This window comes from Passer montanus, unplaced genomic scaffold (genome assembly GCF_014805655.1).
Source record: "Passer montanus isolate IOZ18808 unplaced genomic scaffold, ASM1480565v1 scaffold24, whole genome shotgun sequence".
NCBI classification, from domain to species: Eukaryota; Metazoa; Chordata; class Aves; order Passeriformes; family Passeridae; genus Passer; species Passer montanus.
In genome coordinates, this window is record NW_024367037.1 from 1,846,946 (window position 1) to 1,867,241 (window position 20,296).

Sequence of the window (20,296 nt, forward strand, 5' to 3'; positions counted from 1 at the left end):
AAAAATTAAATTTGATTGAAATATTCCAAGAGTAGTAAGTACAACTTACTGTTTCTTTAGAGGAATCTGTTCAAAGGACTTGAGGTTTGAAACTTAATTTATTTAAAAGGATTCTACCAGAGTTCTACAGAGGACAATTTCAAGAAGCAAGCTTTCATAATTTTATACAACTTACACTCGCAATGCATTCCCTGTTAACATGAGCTCTTAATCTAACTTTCCATTAATATTGTTTGACAATGTAATCAAGTATTAAAAGGAAATGTAGAACCATCTATTGAGTCTAATTCCAGTATTAGTAATTTCTAAAAATAAGTAAACTACATAGACCAAGAAAATGCAGCTTACCTGAAATGCCAGCTGAATTGTTTCCAGAGTTTTGGATGGCTTACAGACAACTGACAGAGCAATGACAAATTCCCGAATGTCAATCACACCATCTTCATTCTGCGAAGGAAAATCTCCCATCAAAATAGTGCAGTTTATCTGAGAATTTTCATAAATAACTAACAGTTGCTAAAAATGCAGAATATTCAGAAAGATTGTTATATGTGCCATGACAAAAAAAACAGACCTACTGAAATTAAATCACATGAGGACAAGAACCTGGGTGAAAGCTCTGCAGATTCGTTTCACAGTCTCAGTCAAAAGTCACAGTTTAAATATTCTTGGAAGACAGTGCTGCTACTGTCACCCTTCACTCGCATATTTAAGATTTTTCCATTAAACCTCTGAATCACTGGGCTGAAATTAAAACCAGCGAACTAGAGGACAACGCACCCTAATTTAAGCCCTGAATACATGACATCTGTTCCAAGAGAGAACACTGTGGACATATCCACCTCCTGGTCCAGACAGCAGCTCATCCACACAAAGATAATCGTCATTTCCCCATTCTGACAGATTGCCAGAGGAATGAAAAACTGCCTCATTTGCCAAGATCCTTCAGGTTTCACGCTCGTAGAAGAACAAGTCATTTATTTACAAGGTAAACGAAATACCAGCTAACAAACACTGCATTCATCTGCAATGAGCCGCAGCAGAGGTCTAGCCTGACCCTACCTTTCTTCCTCTTCATATTCTGCATCTAGAAAAGAGACCGTTTTTGTCCAGCTGATATTCCTTTTAAGTTCCAGCTGAAGGAATGCTTTATTTAGCTGATGATAGGTGCCCTTACCTTATTGAAAGGGAAGTGCAGCAAGCAAGTTTTATGGTGAAGTGCTCAGAAATCAGACTTCAGTGAATTCAATTGAAACAGAAGGAGGTTAAAGTGCAGTTTACAAAAAGAAGTAAAATTTTTAAACTTTATGTTGTTTCTTACCTCATCAAAAAGTGCAAACATACTTTCTAATGTATGAGAAACAGGAAATTCCAAGTAGGCTGAAAATTCTTTGAGATCAATCTTTTTTTTCTTAATTTTCATGGCACTGGCAGCATATTTATCAAGATCGTCTTCAAGTGTTTCTGGCTTCAGCCTATAAAGCATATTATTTTTGCACATTTTAAAAATCAACCCAGTTTTAACAATAGATATTTCAAAACATCAAATGAAAAAACGGATCATTATGGTGTAAAGCACTACAAAGTCTGGATTCTGATTATTACACAACTTTATTATCAAATAATGTATTTCTGTAATTTTAAAGCTCCCAATAGTTCTCAAGCTGTATCAGGAATTACTGCAAGGGTTTAAGAACCCTGGACAAACTCATGTCCTTTAGTCTACCTTGATTACAAGCCATATGTATAAGCAGTTCAACAGGAAGAAACAGTCTAGAACTAGCTAATAAATTCCAAGCATGGAGAACTAGGTGGAATTTAGGTCACCTGAAAATGGCTGTATTGTAGGACAGTACTATAAACCAATTACGTTTCCAAATTTACTAATGTCACTGAACAGGAAGGACATGATGCATCTTACCTAAAAAAAAAAAATATCAGGGATTATGTAATAGTGATTATACTGTTAATCCTGTTTATCAGTCCTCATTTTTCACATTCAGTCTTGAGTTGGACACCATTATGAGGTAACCCAAACAAAATTCTTGTAGTTCATACAGCTACAGAATTTCCTTAGTCCCTCCCCATTGCAAAACCAGATTTTGACTGATGAATGAACAACTTTATACTTATCTATATAACTTCTGTGTGGTTGTTGGCTGGTTTTTTTGCCTAAGTCAAGCTTCCTGTTTTGGCTTTGCGAAAAAAAAAAAAAAGCCAACAACAAAAATAACCCCAAAAACAACCAAATAAAAAAGCCCTACTGAATAATCTTACTATGAATAAAATAAATGGTGCTGCAGGTATGATGTAAAAAAAAACAGCTTTCCCCCCTAATACAACATCAAGCAGATCTGGATCAGGTCTCCTCTGAACTGATTTAGGGTAACTTGGGCATTTTTCCACTCTGAAGACAAAATATGCCAGTAAAGTCTCCTGCAATGTCCTTCTGCAGTTGTCTGTTCTGCTGCTTGCTGCTGCAGACAAGGAAAAGCAGTTATTCACACAACTCAGAAGCTTACACCAGAACTGTTCCCAGACTGCAGCTGGGACTCTTCAGCAGCTTCCTCTCAGTAACAAGAATGAATAAAATGCTTAATATCAGCATTCTGAGGAGCTTCTGAAAAAAGATAAGAGCATTTCTGCTAGGAAGATGATCTGATACATCAGCTCCAGAATGTGATCGCTTGCTGACTCTTCCTAAACATCACAACTTTTAAGTAAAAATACAACTCCCATGTTTTTTGTCATGACCTATACTGACTTACTAATATGCACTAACTAAACCATGCCAAGACCTGTATTTCTGAATTATAAGACTTAAACATGGAAGAACTCTTCCAGAAACCCACAGCTTCTACAGAACATTCAAAAATCCTCCATCCTAGCATTAAAGCACCGATCTTAAGATTTAGTCCTAGACAGTGAAAAAAGAGTGAGACACCCTTCTGCAAACATTACTTTTCCACAATCAAGTAGAAAAGGAGAAGGAACAATAACAAAAAAAAAAACAACATAGAGGATTTGAGATGCACACAGAACTCATCTTCTCACATGCAGGATTACATGCAAGAAGTGTCCATTGATAATACATCCCAGAGTAGTGGCTGCACTGGATTTTGACTGTAGCATGAGGACAGCTGGCATCTAAATCCTCCCTTGAGATAAGCCCCCACTGACGCAGAATATGTGGTGGAACATTTGTCTCTAAATCAGAGAGATTTTGTTTGCAATGAATTGTCTCAAAATTCACTTTCTAGAATTGAGGGAGCGCTCATTTGGTGAGCAGCTCTCAAGACTTGCAAGATCTCCTCTTCATGAGTAATTAAGCCTGAAAAGCTATAGAAGCTTGAAGGCAAAATCTTGTATGGAAAGTAATACAGCTCACCAAGAATATTACAGGCATCCTGTGGTTTATGTTTTGCAAATATAGAAAGAGGTGTAAGGCAATCTCAAAAGCAGTATGTGGATCAGTAAGGCAAACTGCTTCAACTTGAATATAACAGCATTGTACTTCTGGTCATCCAAGGTGGGCTCACTTCCTTCTAGCCCTTCAAAACCAGGATGTCATTAATGTGTTGATGACCATAAGCTGCTAAACTGAAGTCTTCAGATGCCAAGTGCAAATCCTATAATAGGTTCTGAACCAATGTGTAAAGGTCTGAATGTCCCAATTCCTTTACAATTGTTACTTTTATCCCAATGGAGGCCATAAATTACAGAAAGCCCAGGACAAATTTCTTCCCTCATGAAATGATGTTTGTTGGCTTAAGAGTTTCCATGCAGGATCTAGGCTTTATGACATACAAAATTATTTGCTGTTGTGGTGTTTTGCTTCGTGTTTTAGGCCAGTGCACACTAAAGAGAACAAGAAGTATTCCTGAGTCCATGAAGATGGAAAGGACATTTTTCAAGATTAACAGCTCTGAACATGAAATTTTTCACAGCAGACTTCACAAGGAAAACCAGATCCCTCAAGGTAGAGTATTTCACAGCATAATTGTCACTATTTTTAGCAGGTAAGCTAGTTTTCGCTATTTTTGACTATTTGAAAACAAGCTTATTTCTTGCATGCTGGGAACCTGCCAAAAACCTTCAGAGAGCTGGAAGAACAGCTGGATCTTGTAGCTAGCTACTGGAAACTGCAAGCACAGAGAAACATGCCCTAAGCCAGAAAAGCACGCTACATGCAGCTTTATGTTTACTGATGTACTTCTGTGCAACTTCTTGCCATCATAGAGCAAGTGTACTGAAAAACTGCAAAACTGACCTTCTTGAATACTCTTGGCACACCCTGCCTTGATCCACAAAAGCAGGGGCTACCATGGTTGGTATTTGCTGTCATGCCTGATCCATGATCACCTCCTGTAGTGGAGAGCATTGCTTTTATCACAAATGCAGAAGGTAAACATCCTCCAGAGGTTTTTTATCTTGTTATAGATGACCTCTGAGCACTCTGAAGTCACTGCACAGGTAATTATCTGTGAGGGTTGTTACTCTGGGGACACAAAGTTCTACCTACAGCCTAGACCATTTCAGATCACATGGAGAGCAGAAGTCTGCATTGTAGTCTGGATGATAGAGGCTGTTGAGCAAGAACAGCCAGGCACCAGGCCTGAGGTCCTTGCAAATCTTGGTAGCTTACAGCTGCATTGACTAAAAGGATCCTCATGGTCAACTTGATGAGGTAATATTGGGAATTAGAACAAACAGAAGCTTGAAACAATAGGAGCAAATTCAAGCCAGAACTCAAGGATCTCCTAGCAGGCAACGACCCTAAAGCAGCTCATAAGAAGCATATCATAAAAAGATACACTAGACTCAATTAACTGTATTAACACTTCCTGAAGGAGAAGATATTCAAAGAGGTCTTTAGAAGGCACAAATTCCAAACAAGATTCCATGTCCAGAACATGGCAATAGATGCAGTTCAAGTAAAAACAGAGATTCACTTTAAACATTAATTACAGAATAAATCATCAAATGAAGCAGAGGATTTACAACATATGAAATAAAAAAGAAAGCTATAACAGACTGCACAAAGTTTAGGAATTAGCTTGTTGGTCAGACAAATTATCAGACTGAGGAGAAACATGACTCTTTGAGGAGTAATGAATGCACAATTTGAGAAGATAAGTCTATGATCAATTGATCTTATTGATAAAGCAGTCATTTTATCACAGAGTTTGATACAAGCCAGCTGTACAGCTCTGTTAACAGAGCCCAAGCTCTTCCTTACATGAAGCATGAGAACTCACTGCTGTGCCTGCATGGATTCTGGACTGGATCCCATCCAGCTCAGCACATGCTAAGCAAATTTTACAGACAACAATAATGAATCCTGTAGACACATAATGTGCACAGAAGTAACTCTTCAGTACAGCAAATGGAGGTGTAAGTTGTTTTCAAAAAATCTAAACCAAAAAGAACTCTGAATTTGCCTTACTATAGGAATCTTAAGACTGGACATTATCTTGAAAGTATGTCATTGCTCAAAAAATTATATTAAGACTGGATGAAAAATCCATTGGATAAAATTTACTCTTGCAGTTATTTGGGGATGCTAGTGGATGATCTTAATGCCTCCCTGGCCTCAAAACCTTTGAATAAAGAGCAAAATGACTACATTATTATCAAACGTGCATTAGAGATAAAGTCATATTACAATCTTCATCCAATTGTGCCAGAAAAATACCAGCATAATATCCTTCTTATTGGCATATGCCCAAATTCAGAGAGGATTATATTTCACCAAGGATTAATTGCTCGTACCAGAGAGAGAACTTCTGGGCTGCAGTGAACCTCACTCACAAATGCATGTAACTGTTTCAGAGGCCAAAACAAAACCCTAGAAAAGCATAATTTGAAAGAACAGCTTTACATTGAGCAGACAGAAGCCAGACAACTTAACAAGAGGATTAAACTGAATCCCAGGATTATCAACTGCATAATAAGAGACGTGGGTGGTTGGTTTGTTTTGTTTCACTTGTTTTTCTTCCTTAGTACTGTAAATTCAGAGCATTTCAAACAAAGTGAGAATCTTTATTTTCCCTTATAAGTCTCTCATATGCTAATGGATGTTTTTCAGATGGAAGCCCTGACAATAGATTAGTATATACTTGTCATCTGAATTCATGATGTGTGCTGTCCTACATTCCTTATTCGCCAACAGAGCTTTTTCTTCTTTATTTTCATTTATGTACACAAGCTGAAGATGAAGGAAAAATTAGTGAAAGGAAATAAAATACACAATGGAAACATGAAACTACGCTCTGTACTTTCAGGTGATGAAACAAGAAAATGAAAAAGGTGTTTGCATATTGAGAGTTAACAGAATGAGGCTGTACATTTAGTTCATGGTTGCTCAATAAGATCCCTGGAGAAGCAGGAGAAAAACTGGAAAACAGCAGCAAGTTCTACTATTTGGTTTATGTAAATTCTTCAGGTTTGCTGAGGCTTTTTGAAAGGTAGAGCTAGCAGGAAATGGCACTATGGGAAGAAAGAAGAGAGGACCCACGCTGCATGTACTGAGCTACAGCTGCATTAGAAAGTCCATCTGGCAGAGACCTGCTCAAAAGATCAACCACCACCTTGTCCTTCTCAGCAAAGGGTGACCCCTCTGTCCTCACTATTTCAAAGTTAATCCAGTCACAAGATTGCTGTTGGCAGCATTTGTTTTCCCTCCACAGATGTCACAGGAAAAGGCAATTGACTCTCAACTGTATCAAATATTAGAAATCCCACAGTATTCTTGCTCCTCTTCAGAAACGGTCTTCTAGCTCAGGAATGAATGCTTCAGATTCACTCTGCTCACTTGTCAGATGGAAAATAAGAACTTTATAACCTACTCTACTCATTAGGATTCAGGGTGCTGCTTGCAAGTGAAGTACAGTACTGTTTTAATTTTACACTTGTGTTTCCCTGATTGTATGATGACAACATTCCATTTATACTCATAAATGCAATATTGTTACATGAGGGGAAAACTATAGATACACAATAAAGATGCACTTTACATATAAATATTGTATATGCTCACCCAAGGCTTCTCACAAGCTTTGCAAATTCTAAAAGACATGTATCTGAAGGTAGACGCAGCTGTCCCTCAGCCAAAGCCAGCTGACAGTCTTCAAATGTGTAGTCTGTCACTGGAACTCCCAACGCCCTTGAAGAAACCAAAGAAACACTGTAAACAAGGCACTAAGAAAACTGAGCAGAATAATCACTTTTTTCACAGCAAGAAATCCTGTAACAATTATGTTCTCTATTCTGAAAAACTATAAGGAAGAGCCAATAAAATAAGTTTACATAGAGAGAATGAAATATGGTACTCGATCAGTTGCGGAGCATCTGCTTTGACTGAGTCCATGAAAATATGCAAGAACACAAGGCAAGAACTAGGCAGTGCACAGACTTTCATAGACAAATTTCATGTATGTGAATAATTATGGTTTCAAAATTTTTAATCTGGAACACAAATATATATTTATTAACAACTGTGACCAATATTTTTATTATTGATTTATTAATGTGTTAGCACAATCACTCTTCAACTAAGATTAATATTATACAAAAGGCAACATTTCTCTATAAAGAACAGCTAGAACACAACACATAAAAACAAGCTCTAAGCAAACAAGTTATTTTAAAATGTATGACAAAGGTAGAAAAAAAAATTACTCCCAAGTCTTTATACACCAAACAATTCAGTACTGGTTTTGGATTAATTTCTAACTTAATGCTCTGTAGTAATTGTAGCACCAAATGATAATTGATGGAAATCCTGATATTGTAGCTGCCCTGCATTTGCTGTGGCAAAGTTCAGACAAAGACAGTGTGGTATGAAAGAGGCCTTCAAGAATTCAGCGTACAAACATAAGATGCAATTTAGAAAGCCAACATAGCTCCATATAAGCTATTCATCTGCCACATTTTTTATTATATTTGATTTTACTTATCATAATAAGAAGCATTATTTCCTTTATGCAGCATTTTCTAGTTTGATGAAATCTTCACAGAATTTTTTTGTTTTGTTACCTTCATTCTTTTCATCTACATCTGTCTACCTTACTGCTAACCATCTTTTTAATAAGTGAGGTTAATACATGCAAAACCCTGAGGCCTGCCACACTAATTTTGGCTTTGATGAAAACTCTGCATTCAATTCTATGCTTTACTCTAAGTAGTTTGATCTCTAATGACAGTTACCTCTTATGCAAACAATTTCTGTCAAACAGTCTCGTCCTCAGAATCTCACTCCAAGGCCTTTGAATAGCAAGGTAAATAACATAAGCCAGTTCTCTTCTGTCCACCAATTATCAAACTTCAGAAATTCTGATATATAGGTCATGCACTAAACCTTAAAAGGTACTGATCAGCACTTCTCATTAAGGCTGAGAAAGTCAAACATTTAGGAAGAACACCTCACTAATAAATATGCAAGCTCCAAAGTACCAAATATGGTAAAAAAAATACTATTTATAACCTATTTATGCACAAAACAAGGAATTAGAAGGTAGTGATCTTGGCTGAATAGCTTCCCCCTTCCTAAGAAGGAGCAACAAAGAGAAAGGAACAAAAGGACAAAGCCAACTAAACCAAATGATTTAGGTACATAGAAAAGTTATCTTACAAGCAGAGTGGTGAAGATTAGGTTGCCTCATACTGGTGATCTAAGCAATTAAATCCAGTTCCTCTAAAATTTTCTTTGCTTGATCTGCTCTTGTTTCATCAATTAATTCCTCCTATGAAGTGTCCCAGCAGTATTTGTAAATCAGTAAGCCACCTTAATGGAATAGACAAGACTCTTGTGATACCTTACCTCACTTCACAGACTTATGGTAAAACACAGATGAAGAACTCCCCCATGCTGTGGGGATTGAAATCCATTTCCAAGTTCAACCTGACTTAGAGATCAGGTATTGGGAGCATGTCAATAATTCTGTTTTATAGTATTCCATATAGTGCTGTATTATACAAGAGGAAATCACTGGTATTTTAAAAGACAAAATTAATTTTCCTCAAAAGAAGAGAAAGAAGTGGATGAAAGAAGCAGAGTCTATCCAGCCAGCTGAAATGACTTCCTATTTCCATCTTTTGTATTGTCAGTGCACTTGATCATCTTTAGAGAAATCCATGTCAACTGTCTCCAGCAAGGACATGCTACAGACAGTACTACCCAGAGCAGTTCCATAAAAGAATGAAACAAAGATCTAGCCCAGCCTAGCATGTTACACCAAAATGCATCAGTCCTCCAGGCCACACTAAGTACAGCATGTAACAGAAACGCAGGAACTTACAGGCGATCAGCTGAAGCACAGGGGAACTACAGGCAAAAGGGGAAGCACGTTAAAAATAAGTTAGGAAACTGAAAGAGTAAAGTGTTCCTCTGTTGACATATTAGGAAATCAGGAGAAGTGGTAAGACACATTCTGAAAGGACAAAAAAAATTTAGTGTCATTGAAAATTATTAAAGGTGGCAATTAAAATAAAGAGACTTTAAAGAAACAGAAGAAACTCAAGCATTCTCTCAAGGGAAACAGAGAAGATGGACAAGCTAAAACATAACCATAAGGTGGCAAGCCAAAGCAAGAAACAATAGCTTGTTAAAACCAAGAACAAGATGCTTTTCCAACACATCAAAAGAAAGATGACTAAGAAAGATCAGGGCACTCAGCCTGGGGGGAGGGTTGAAGCCTGACTGACTGCCAGCCCAGCACCAATGCCAGATATAAATAACTGCTAAATAATGGTCCCCAAATATGTTGAAGGTGCATAGCCAAAGAGAAATTTTCAAAAAGCCCAAAACAAACAACAAAAAAATTAAAACAAAACTTAAGACAGAAAATAAATTCCAAATAAAAGGCAGGATCATTTCAGACTCAGCCAAACCGCAAGGGGAAACACAAGCTGCATCTTTTTATAGCTTTGTGCAGCCCTTATAAAAGAGGTGGTAGTTGGGCCAGAATTATATTGCTGCTATCAGTGAAGGAAAATCCCCATTACAATTAATGCCTACATGTATGTTCAATGTCAACACATACACAAAACGGGATTCAGAAAGACAAAAGCAGCTTCTCTTGTCCACCTGTTGTGATTTTCAAGCTGCTGCACTTAAAAAACCCCAAACAAATGAACTTAAACAGGGTACATATACCTCCAGACTGTCACAATGACAAAGATCAGAAGTGAGGAAGGAAATAAATATTTCTGCTCAAAGCAAAGTTCAATCATAGAAACAGCCAAGGCCAGATAGAGTTCAAGGGGCTCTTGAGTTCAGAAGACAAATCACAAGCTGTATAGAGTTAGCAGCTTTAAAGGACCTTGATTTCAACTCAGAATGTTGAAGAAACTGAAGCTGGGCAGCACATAAAGTTCATTATTTATGCTAAGACTTGTGAAATTTTTAATTTCTTAGAATAAAGCCTGGCTTGTTAAGAGTTCACTGTAAGGCCTCAGTACAAGTGCAACTCACAGGATTTTCTACAGAACCAGTTATCAAACCATTCTAACTTATCCTCCAGGGCAATCTTCTACTTCAATTGGGGGAAAAAAAAAAAGATAATTTCAATTTGAGATGCAAATCACAAGTACAATCCTATATTTTTAATAAACTGAAAATAAAACAACTTTTCCCATATCTTCATTGGAAAGCATTTCCCCCCCTCTTTTTTTCAAACTACCTCTGCTTTCACACGCAGCTAATGTGCGTCTACCCTTTTAAAAACTCCAGCAGATTTATATGGCCTGATATGAATGTCTCACTTGACATACCTTGAGACTTTTTCCTTCCCTGCCCTCCCCAAGATGCTGGCTGTTTACCCATCATGACATCAAGCTACATGAAGTTTCGAAGTCAGCAAGTCACTTGAAAATAATAAACTCAAATGAAACAAAACCACAAAAGCTTTCCTGCAAACCCAATCTGAAAAACACAACAGTTATACTTGTTATATCCTGATGTCTTACATCAAACAGCTCCCTATGGCTAACATTTGTACAGTCATAATATAAGATGAATTATTAACTTCCTCATTTTCTGCATACCAATCCACTATGCATGCAAAATGCCAAACATAAAACAGAATGTGACTGCTGGAATGTTATGTAAAGTGAGAGAAAATAGTACAGGCAATATTGTGACATTTGGAATCTACATTTCAACAAAAATAGTCTCAAAATGTTTTACATTGTTCATAAGCAGAACTGTGAACTAATCAAGAGAACATTCCATAGGCTGCTCACAGAAAAACTCCTTTAAACCAACTATAATCTTTATTGGGTACTGAAAACATTAGGATTCTATCCAATTTGGTATTTTTCTTCATTACCAGATGTTCAGCAAAAAGACATACAAAACACAGTGGACAAATAACTCCAATTATTAGTAGTCATCTAATCTAGTCATCAGTAGCACATGAACTTCCTGAACCAGAGACCTTTTGTACCATTATATTTTAGAATCACTCATTAACCACATGTTTTTTACAGTGTATCTCAGCTCTGATGAAGTAATTGTATCGATCTGGTAATGAATGCCACAATTTTGGACATTTTAAAGACTTACTTCATTTACTTTTAGCTGATCTACTGTTGAGTGCTTTCCATCTCTCCTGCTATGAAAAGTAAGACTTCCTTTAGTATTGTTTTTCAGAACACTGGTGATTTTCCTTCCAAACAACTCCCCACTCTCTTTTTCCCCATCCTTTCCCAAGCTGAAGTGCTGCCAACTAAATAGTTTTGGAAGGCCAGAGTAGACAGTCCCTTTTCTCTCCTCAGACTACTACTTTGTGACATTCTCTAAGCAAAAGAAGGTCCAGTCATGAGTCTGAAGTTCACATAAGGAATCTATTATCTCACAATGGTTTAATTTTTAGACAGAAAAAGAAGCTGCCAACAACTGTATTTCTGCCTGGTGTTGTTTGAAATTGGGTTCTGTAATTGTTGATCTTGTGGACTTGCACATCACAAATCTTCAAGGAGTAAAAAACAGAGGAGGTTCTCCTCGTGTTGTTAGCATTCAAAAACCAGTTAAAACTAGAGTGTTACAAAGTATTACTTAACATCTAAAAATTTATTTCTTCCTTGAGAAAATAAATGTAGCAAGAAGCTGCACAGTTAACCCTGCTCTATGACTATGTTTTCCACCTGCCACACTCACAGTATTCACAGAAATGAACAGAGTGCACAAGGTATTTCTCATCTCCATTTTTGTTTATGGTGTGAAACCCAAACAATGCAGAGAATCTTTTAGGAGGGAAAAGACCTATGAGTTCAAGTCCAACCTTTGACTGATCACTGCCTTGTCAACTAAACCATGGTGTCATATCCAGTTGTTTTCTGAACAACTCCTTGGGCAGCCCATTGTGATATTTAACACTTTCCATGAAAAAATTCTTCCTGATGTTCAGCCTGAACCTGTCCTGGAGCAGCTTGAGGCCATTTCCTCTCATCCTATCACTGTGTTGGACAAGAGGCCAACGACAGCTTGGAACAATCTCTTTTCAGGCAGTTACAGACAGCAATAAGATCCCCTGAGCCTTTTTTTCTCCAGGCTACACAGCCCCAGCTCCCTCAGCCAATTCTCACATGATTTACTCTCTAGACCCTCCACTATCGATGCTTCAAATGGATGCTTGTTAACTCCAACACTACAGTAATTCCACTCATACTGATGCTTATGCCTTTGATGGTACAAAAATGCCAAAAAACCAGTTTGGATTTCAAAGTTGAATGCTGAGCATCAAAACAGTACCTGTGCAGAATCACACAAGGAATTTCAGACAGCACAGGCACAGAACACAGCAGTTTTTCCAAAGTTAGATTCAACAGGCCACTGAATACAACAAATAGCCATGAGTCAGACCAGTAAGCTACTGTAAATTCACATCCTCAAGCCCACACTTCAGCAATGAGCATTACTCTATCACATATATTGGCAAAGATCAGGTTCTGATGCTGTCAGAGCCTGCAAGAAAAGAAACAAACCCTGATTTTGACTGTGTAGAAGATGACTAAAGGGAAGATGGACAGAGAAGACTACCTGTAATGTTTTTTGCCTTCACCAGCATGCTGGATAAAAGTACTCATTTTTCAAAAGCAAAATGTAATGCTCGTATGTCAAGCAGGTAAGTCAGTGCTTTAAGTGTATGACATGCTCCAACATGGGGAAAGTGATCTTGGCAAGCACTTGACAGAAAACATCAGGAAGGCAGATGTTTCAAGTTCCGTGTTTAACATGCTGCACTTGAATCAATTCACATCTACTGCAAATATAAAAATGTGTCTTTAAATGTTTCTATGAGGAAGAAAAACAAAATTACTGGAAAAATGCAGATACAACTATACACTTTGCTATTTCTACAGGAAGGCTGCCTTTCTGGGCTCACCAAAAATGAAACTTCAGAACTCCAGGACAGTGTCACCCATGTTATTACAGTGCTGAGTTTAACACTCAAAAGATCTAGGAAATTAAAAGGCTCAAATCAGGAGTACTGAAAGAACTTCAGTTCTGAGATGCTTGCAGTTTTGAAAAACAAAGGGGAAAAGGTGTCTGGTTTCCAACAAGTTTCAGTCTCAACATCTGCCACATGCAAAAAAAAATTAACAGATTTGCGATATTTTGTCTTTCATTTTCTTCCCAAATTGCACTACCTAACCATATTCTTCCCTACTTTGAAGACAGTCTTTAAGAGAAACTAAAACTAAAGGAAAACAATTTGTGTTTGCATGTTAATATGTGACCTGCGGGTCTGAGTATCGTCATCTAGTTAGCTTATATTTGTAATTACAGCTGAGGTTACTTCACACTTGCACAAAGAGCCTGCAGTGCAGATTTTCACAATCAGCTGCCTGCATTACCACTGGCTTATCTATGTACAAAATTAATTTTTGCAACTAGAAGCTAAGCTATTGGCATACTTCTTTCAAACATATCTAAGTCCTACAGAACAGCAGGGTAACAAACTTGTTTTTCCCTCCAAAGAGGGAGTAAAAGTTATCTACTTTTTCTTTCAAACAGAATTTCTATACCCTAAATAGTACATTGAGTACAACTAAGAGATGTCTTTCAGAATACAGCTGCTCATGAAAATTAGGCATTTAAGAACAGTTGCAAATGGGTACCTCCCCACAATGAAAACAGCCAACTAATACATTACTTTAGGGGAAAATACTCCAAACAAACCACAAAACACTCTTAAAGCTATTCTTTCAATAGCTATCAGTAAATTAGGAATTGTGATGCAGCAAAACAACATAGAAAGGTAGAAATGCATACAAAATTGCAATTGTTGCAGCTAAGAAGCATAAGACTTTTTAAGGCATAAGAGAAAATACAAAAAATAATATAAGTAACTACTAGCTAAGGATAGGAAAATTATCACCAGGAAAAAAACCCCTTCTGTCATGTGCAATACTTTACACTGGGAAACAATTAAGACAACATATCTTATGAATAAAAGTAAGTATTTCCCAGTGCTCTAAGAGTGACAAGAGATATTTCCTCTACCACTGAGAAATTTCTAGAAAGAAATACTTGTGATTGCACGGTCAAGTGATTTGTTCCTAATAATTCTGGAAAAGCTGGATTGAAGTCTCAAGTGACTGGCAATTTTACAACACTAACATAGTTCTAGTAAACTACTACTTATTAATTAGAAGACTTAAAAAACCCAAAGAAACAACACGGACCAGAATGTTTGACACTCAAGTAGGAAATATATAGAAGAAACTGTGGAACTCAAGAAATTAACAGACAAAAATGATCCATGTTGACTACTATCAACATAAGATGATAATAGGTTATGCACATGAAGACCAAAATGATGATTTTGCTTAAGTAATACAAAAGTAAGGCAATATAATATTTATCTATATGGCATGACTTACTACTAGGGTGGTTTCAGAATTACGTTAGAGCAATAAAGAACACATGAAGTGAGTTCTAGCTTAGAACAGCACCACACTTTATTTATCGATTTTAAAGAGATCCAGCCAGGACTGTTGCCATATTTAAAAGCACGCAACATTTTCAGTGATTTGAAAGTGACTCTAAACTCAGCTCCTGATAGCACTTGATGGATGACATGGGAATTGACTAAACTGAGTAGGAGTCAGAACAAGGCCAGAAAGACCAAACAAGACAGACTCACTCAAAAATAGGTTGTATGGTAAAATTAAATGTGAAGCATATTGCTAAGGTATAAGTAGGGACCATATTTTAAACAGCAGATTAATCTATTCTGCACATACTTTTTGTGCAAGTTAAGAAAATGACCCAAAAGATGTCAAGCATGTTCAGCAGCAGTGGCTATCCTGCATGAGTCATTCCAGTTCTGATAACACAGGCACACTCTGGATTTCACTTTTTGGGCAAGTAAATTCACCCAATGTGCAAGAAACTGATGTCCTAAAGAAACAAACCTCAGTGAATGACAGCACCTCCTTCCCAAAATAGTTAGTGTTCATTACATACATGTATAAATTGAGTATCTAGAGACTGCAATCACTCACATCTGTGGCCACCCACAGGAAATCTCGTCAAATATAGGTAAACGAAAAATTCTTCAGAAAGTCAACAAGCAGAAGCTGCGTAAGATACAGATATCTTGTCAAATGCTTTGTTCAATGCTAAATAGAAGCTGTTCACAAATTAAGATTATTGTGAAGGCAAACTATTTCAAGAGCAGAAGCCGTATGTATTGCTGCACTCAGCAACTTCTATCAGCTCCCTCTGAAATCAAGAGCAAGACACAAGGTTTCCACAACACTGGCTCTAGACTCACAAATACATTATTACCTGGGAGTGCCACATTTGATGCTGTAAAATATCCAGTAGAATAAGACTCTTCTGCCAGAGAAATATGATGGGGAGGAGGGGTAAAAAGACACCTAAAAAGATCCCAAAAGGACCTCTTGACAATAAGATGCTACATTGCCACTAACTCAATCCTTGAGAAAATCTAGATGAAGCAGTGATATTGTCCTTTATCCAGCAATGCAGACTGCAATGCTAGCACCAAGCAGAACCTGAGGTACTTGAGTTGCAAGTTCCAGAACAGCCTTGACAGCATTTGAGTTGGAATCTCCTGTACCAAAAGCTGCATGAATAAGTCTAGAGAAGCGACACAAGAAGGAGGCATCTGGAAGTGGTCAGAAGTAAATAATTTTAAACTATGTTGATGTTAATTGGTCTACAGTTATCCATGGTATCCAGGCATCTACATTCTGTTTTACTCCCACCTGCATTTTGACTTCAAAACTTCGATATCCACACACTTTTGTTTTCCCATTCACATTAACACAGCATCTACAGCCCCTGCTTCATCCCAAAGCCGTTTTTGACATCTCCCTTTCTGACAGTCTTCCTGTTAGATCTGCACTCCTCTTCTGTCACCACAAATGCTTAATTCCTCAGGGGTAAGAGGGAGAAACATAACCACGTTTTCTCTCCTAAGCGCACTTAGAAGGGAAGGCTTGTGACATGCCAGTTGTTGTAAACTTTTGTAGGCTTTCAAAGTTTTTCCTTACAGCACACAATGCCTGTTATGTGATTGGAGAAGAGTTCAGAATGAAGATTTACTAAGTGGCCTTCTACACAAAGTCTGAGGACAACACTTGCCAAGTGAGGGCCTTTAATTAACATCAAAAGTCTTTGAGGCCAGTGTCTCAAAGATTTTTGACTCCAAGACAGGATGATTCAAACACGTCCTTTTGTTCTTTTCTCATGTGAGCAATGCCCTTTTGTACAATGGATCTATTGTTATATTATTGTCTCAACATCCTTAAGGAAACTCAGAGACCTGGGTTCAAGCAGACAAGAATTCTCAGTTACTACCTACAAACTGGCCTTTGGCTTAAATTGGAAACGGAAGAGAAGTTACACAAAGGAAATTATGATTTCACAAGTGCTTTCAAAATCAGGATTAGGAAGATACATAAACCTCTCAAGAGTTATTAGTGATCACAGGCCTGAGGGTTCACTGTAAATATGGAAAAGACTTATCTACTGACTAATGGAAGATTTACTGAAAGAACAAAAAATAAATGAAAAAGACATTTATTAAATGCAGCAAAAGAAAGTATTAAATGTTGCCTTTACTATACTCTATAGACAAGTGTTTTAACTGTCTTCACATTAACATTAACTTCAATTAATTTGTATTGTATCAGTCCTCTGTTTCCAATGGAAGTAAAGCCACTTCACTGTGCTTTACTGTTTGAAATACTACAGGCTAACAATGAATACATGAAACTATTCTTAACCTCATTAAAACAGTCATAGCTTAAAATGCAACCCCAATAGCACAAAATTCAGTTACATAACTTTCCTAAAATTCCACCATACCCTTCCCCCAAGAGACTAAATACCCAATGGAGTAAGCAGAACTGGCTTGTTAAATGAAGACATGTTAAAAATCCCCAAAAGAACCAACTGAAAAAAAATATTCCAAACCCATCAACTCCAACAGTTCTTGCTGAATTTGTGGCTCCCTGGCCTCCTCAGAGGGGAAAGTAACTGCTATGTAAAAGGTCTTGCAGACAGTCCTGCAGACTACAAGGTTCTTTGCAGGCAGACAACCACATTGACTTGATTTCGTGATATTTTCTTCAGTCTAAATTTAAAATCACACATCTATTTTTGTATGGAATTATGACATACTTACTCTGCCATTACGCGCCTGACGTTATTGGCATATAACACTGGATTTTTTCTTTCTTCTTCTGAAGGAATATACACGGGTAGAAACTGCATACAGAGAACTGAATTATACCAAAAATATTTAACATTTTAAACAATCTCTTACAGCACTATGGTGAAAATTGTACACAGTTTGTTGTTACTCAGAAAATTGTATTAAGACTACAGAAAATATTAAAAATTAAACTTTTAAATGCTTAAGTATATGTCACACATCTAGAAATTAATACAACACTGACTCTGCTAATTTCTTACGACATGGAACCCAAGCAGAATTTTACCTTCATTTCCTATGTGGGACTCATATTTTTAAATAATTTAGAAGTATTAGCACTTCCTTGCATCAACCTCACTTACCTCCTGTATTGCTCAGGTCTTTCCAGATAACAAAAAAAAAAGGACATGCTAAAGGAATATTGCTTTATAACTTAAAAATTAAGAACCCAAATTTTAAGGACATCAGATATTTACTGTCCCCCTGCACATTTTGAAATCATGTACAACTGCCTAATATACACACAAGAAGTGTTTTTATTTTCTGCTGTTGCATGTTTTGAAATTTTTTTTCCTTCTAATGGGACATGAGCCATCAACACTCCATTGAAAGAAAAAATCTAAATGAATGCAGATGACCAGAGAACCACAGAACAATTGATGCTGGAAAGGGGAAAATGAAACCAGAACTGCTGGAGACCCACAACAGAAAGGGCAGCTTTTGGAACTGCACAGCCTACATTAAAATATCTTCCAGTATTTAAAGCTGTTTTTAAGTGTCCATTGAAAAATTACATAATCCCCAAAATCGTGGCCAGTCTCACCAACAAAAACCTTCAAAACATTTAATTCTGCCAAGTGACTAACTTCTCAAATGGGAGGAACAAGAGCAGATCATTCTGATCATCACTCCTACTCTGTACCAGACAGACAACTCTCTCAGTAGTGCAGCACAGCGAGATAATTCATGTACTAAGTGAGAAAAAAGCTCACAATCCTGTGTAAAGCTTTTGTACTAGAAAAAAAAGCTGCAAGAAACTTAGTTGTAGTACATATAATTACATATGGGTAGTGAGGATGGGAATTATGACCCAGAAATTTCACACTGGTCTTAGAAACTAAAAACTGGGAAAAGTTGTTGGTCTTTATTTTGAAGTTTATAATTTCAGCAAACACTTCTCAATAACCATGAAGATAGCTGTGTTTTTAAAATTATATAACAAACCAAACACTGATATTGGACATTCATCTGTTTCCTGTAAAGGACAAATATTGAATTTATTTTGAGTTTTGCTGGAGTTTTCCCTACATGCACCACTGCAGCTGAAAACACTTGACTCCTGTCTAAGTTTACATTACAAGCAGGTACACCAGCCTCATATAATATACAAAACCACAAAGACTGTGAAGTTCACAGAGATGGAAAGACTGCTCCTTCAACTTCCAAATCTCATTCCATTTATTTGAGTTGCAAATGGCTATCAAGTAATTTGTCAAACACAGGAGAAGTTTGAATATGAGGTGATTTCAGAGGTGTTCAGCATGTCTGTGCCTAACTCAACATAAACAGCACAATCATTTCAACATCACTAACAAAAACAAGAGAAGAACTCTCGGCTGCTGCAGACTGTCGTGGATGTACAAACACTGAAGCTGACAGGTCAGTAAAACAAACAGACATGAGCCAAAACAAACTACATGTGCAGATGATCATATATCCTTCTTCATATTGCCAGCATGTCAGTTCTAAGTACAGGATGGGTGGGTGGGTGAATATTTACAGAAACCTATTATAAAACCTACATAGATGCTTGCTTCTCAATACACACTGGATGACACATACAACATGCCAGAACATATATTATATGCAGAGAAGCCCAGACTAGCAAAGTTTGGATCCTGATTGCTGGCTGTTAAATCTTACTGGCTATCATTCAATTAAAAAAAAACCCCTCTGAGGTTGTGTTGTTTTGTCATATGTCTTCCTGAATTATTGGATCAGCAGCACTAACTGCAGTATCCAGGCTGGTAGGTATTTGCCAGCATCTCTGTGTTGGTTGAACAGAACAGGAGCATCAACCAACAAGCTTCAGAGACCAGAGGAAAAATATGACTCAGAACACAAACCAACTATTATTTCCTATACGTCCTCACTGCACTTCCTTAGAAAAACAGATTCAACTACTACAGCTCCAGAACAGCCTTTGCAGCATTTGAATTGGAATCTCCTGTACCAAAAGCTGCACGAATAAGCTGGGAAAGTTTAGAGAACTGACACAAGAAGGCAGCATCTGGAAGTAGTCAGAAGTAAATTATTTTTAACTATGTTGATGTTAATTGGTCTACAGTTATGCAGGTAGTATCCATTGCATTCAGGCATCAACATTCTGTTTGATTCTCATCTCCATTTTAACTTCAAAATTTTGATATCCAATCATATTTGTTTTCTCATTCACATGAACACAGCCTCATACTGGCCTGAGGCGTTACTCTGCCTCATACTTGAGAGCAACCTTGCAAAGAGGTCTGCTCCTCTATCCTCTGCCAACCCCTGCTTTAGTATGGAGTATTTCAGAAGGTCACTAGTTAGGTTTGCTTTTT

At 37.2% G+C, this 20,296-nt stretch overlaps 1 protein-coding gene across 1 annotated transcript in view; it reads right to left on the reverse strand.

Moving 5' to 3' along the window:
• Positions 1-20,296, reverse strand: part of LPCAT1 (lysophosphatidylcholine acyltransferase 1) — a 61,787-nt gene that overhangs the window by 16,724 nt on the left and 24,767 nt on the right. Inside the window, exons 9-12 of the mRNA XM_039711036.1 lie at positions 17,667-17,749; positions 7,040-7,165; positions 1,322-1,475; positions 349-447 (exon numbers count right to left, since the gene is read on the reverse strand). Coding sequence (XP_039566970.1) covers positions 349-447; positions 1,322-1,475; positions 7,040-7,165; positions 17,667-17,749 — 462 coding nt within the window. The remainder of the gene's footprint in view (positions 1-348; positions 448-1,321; positions 1,476-7,039; positions 7,166-17,666; positions 17,750-20,296) is intronic.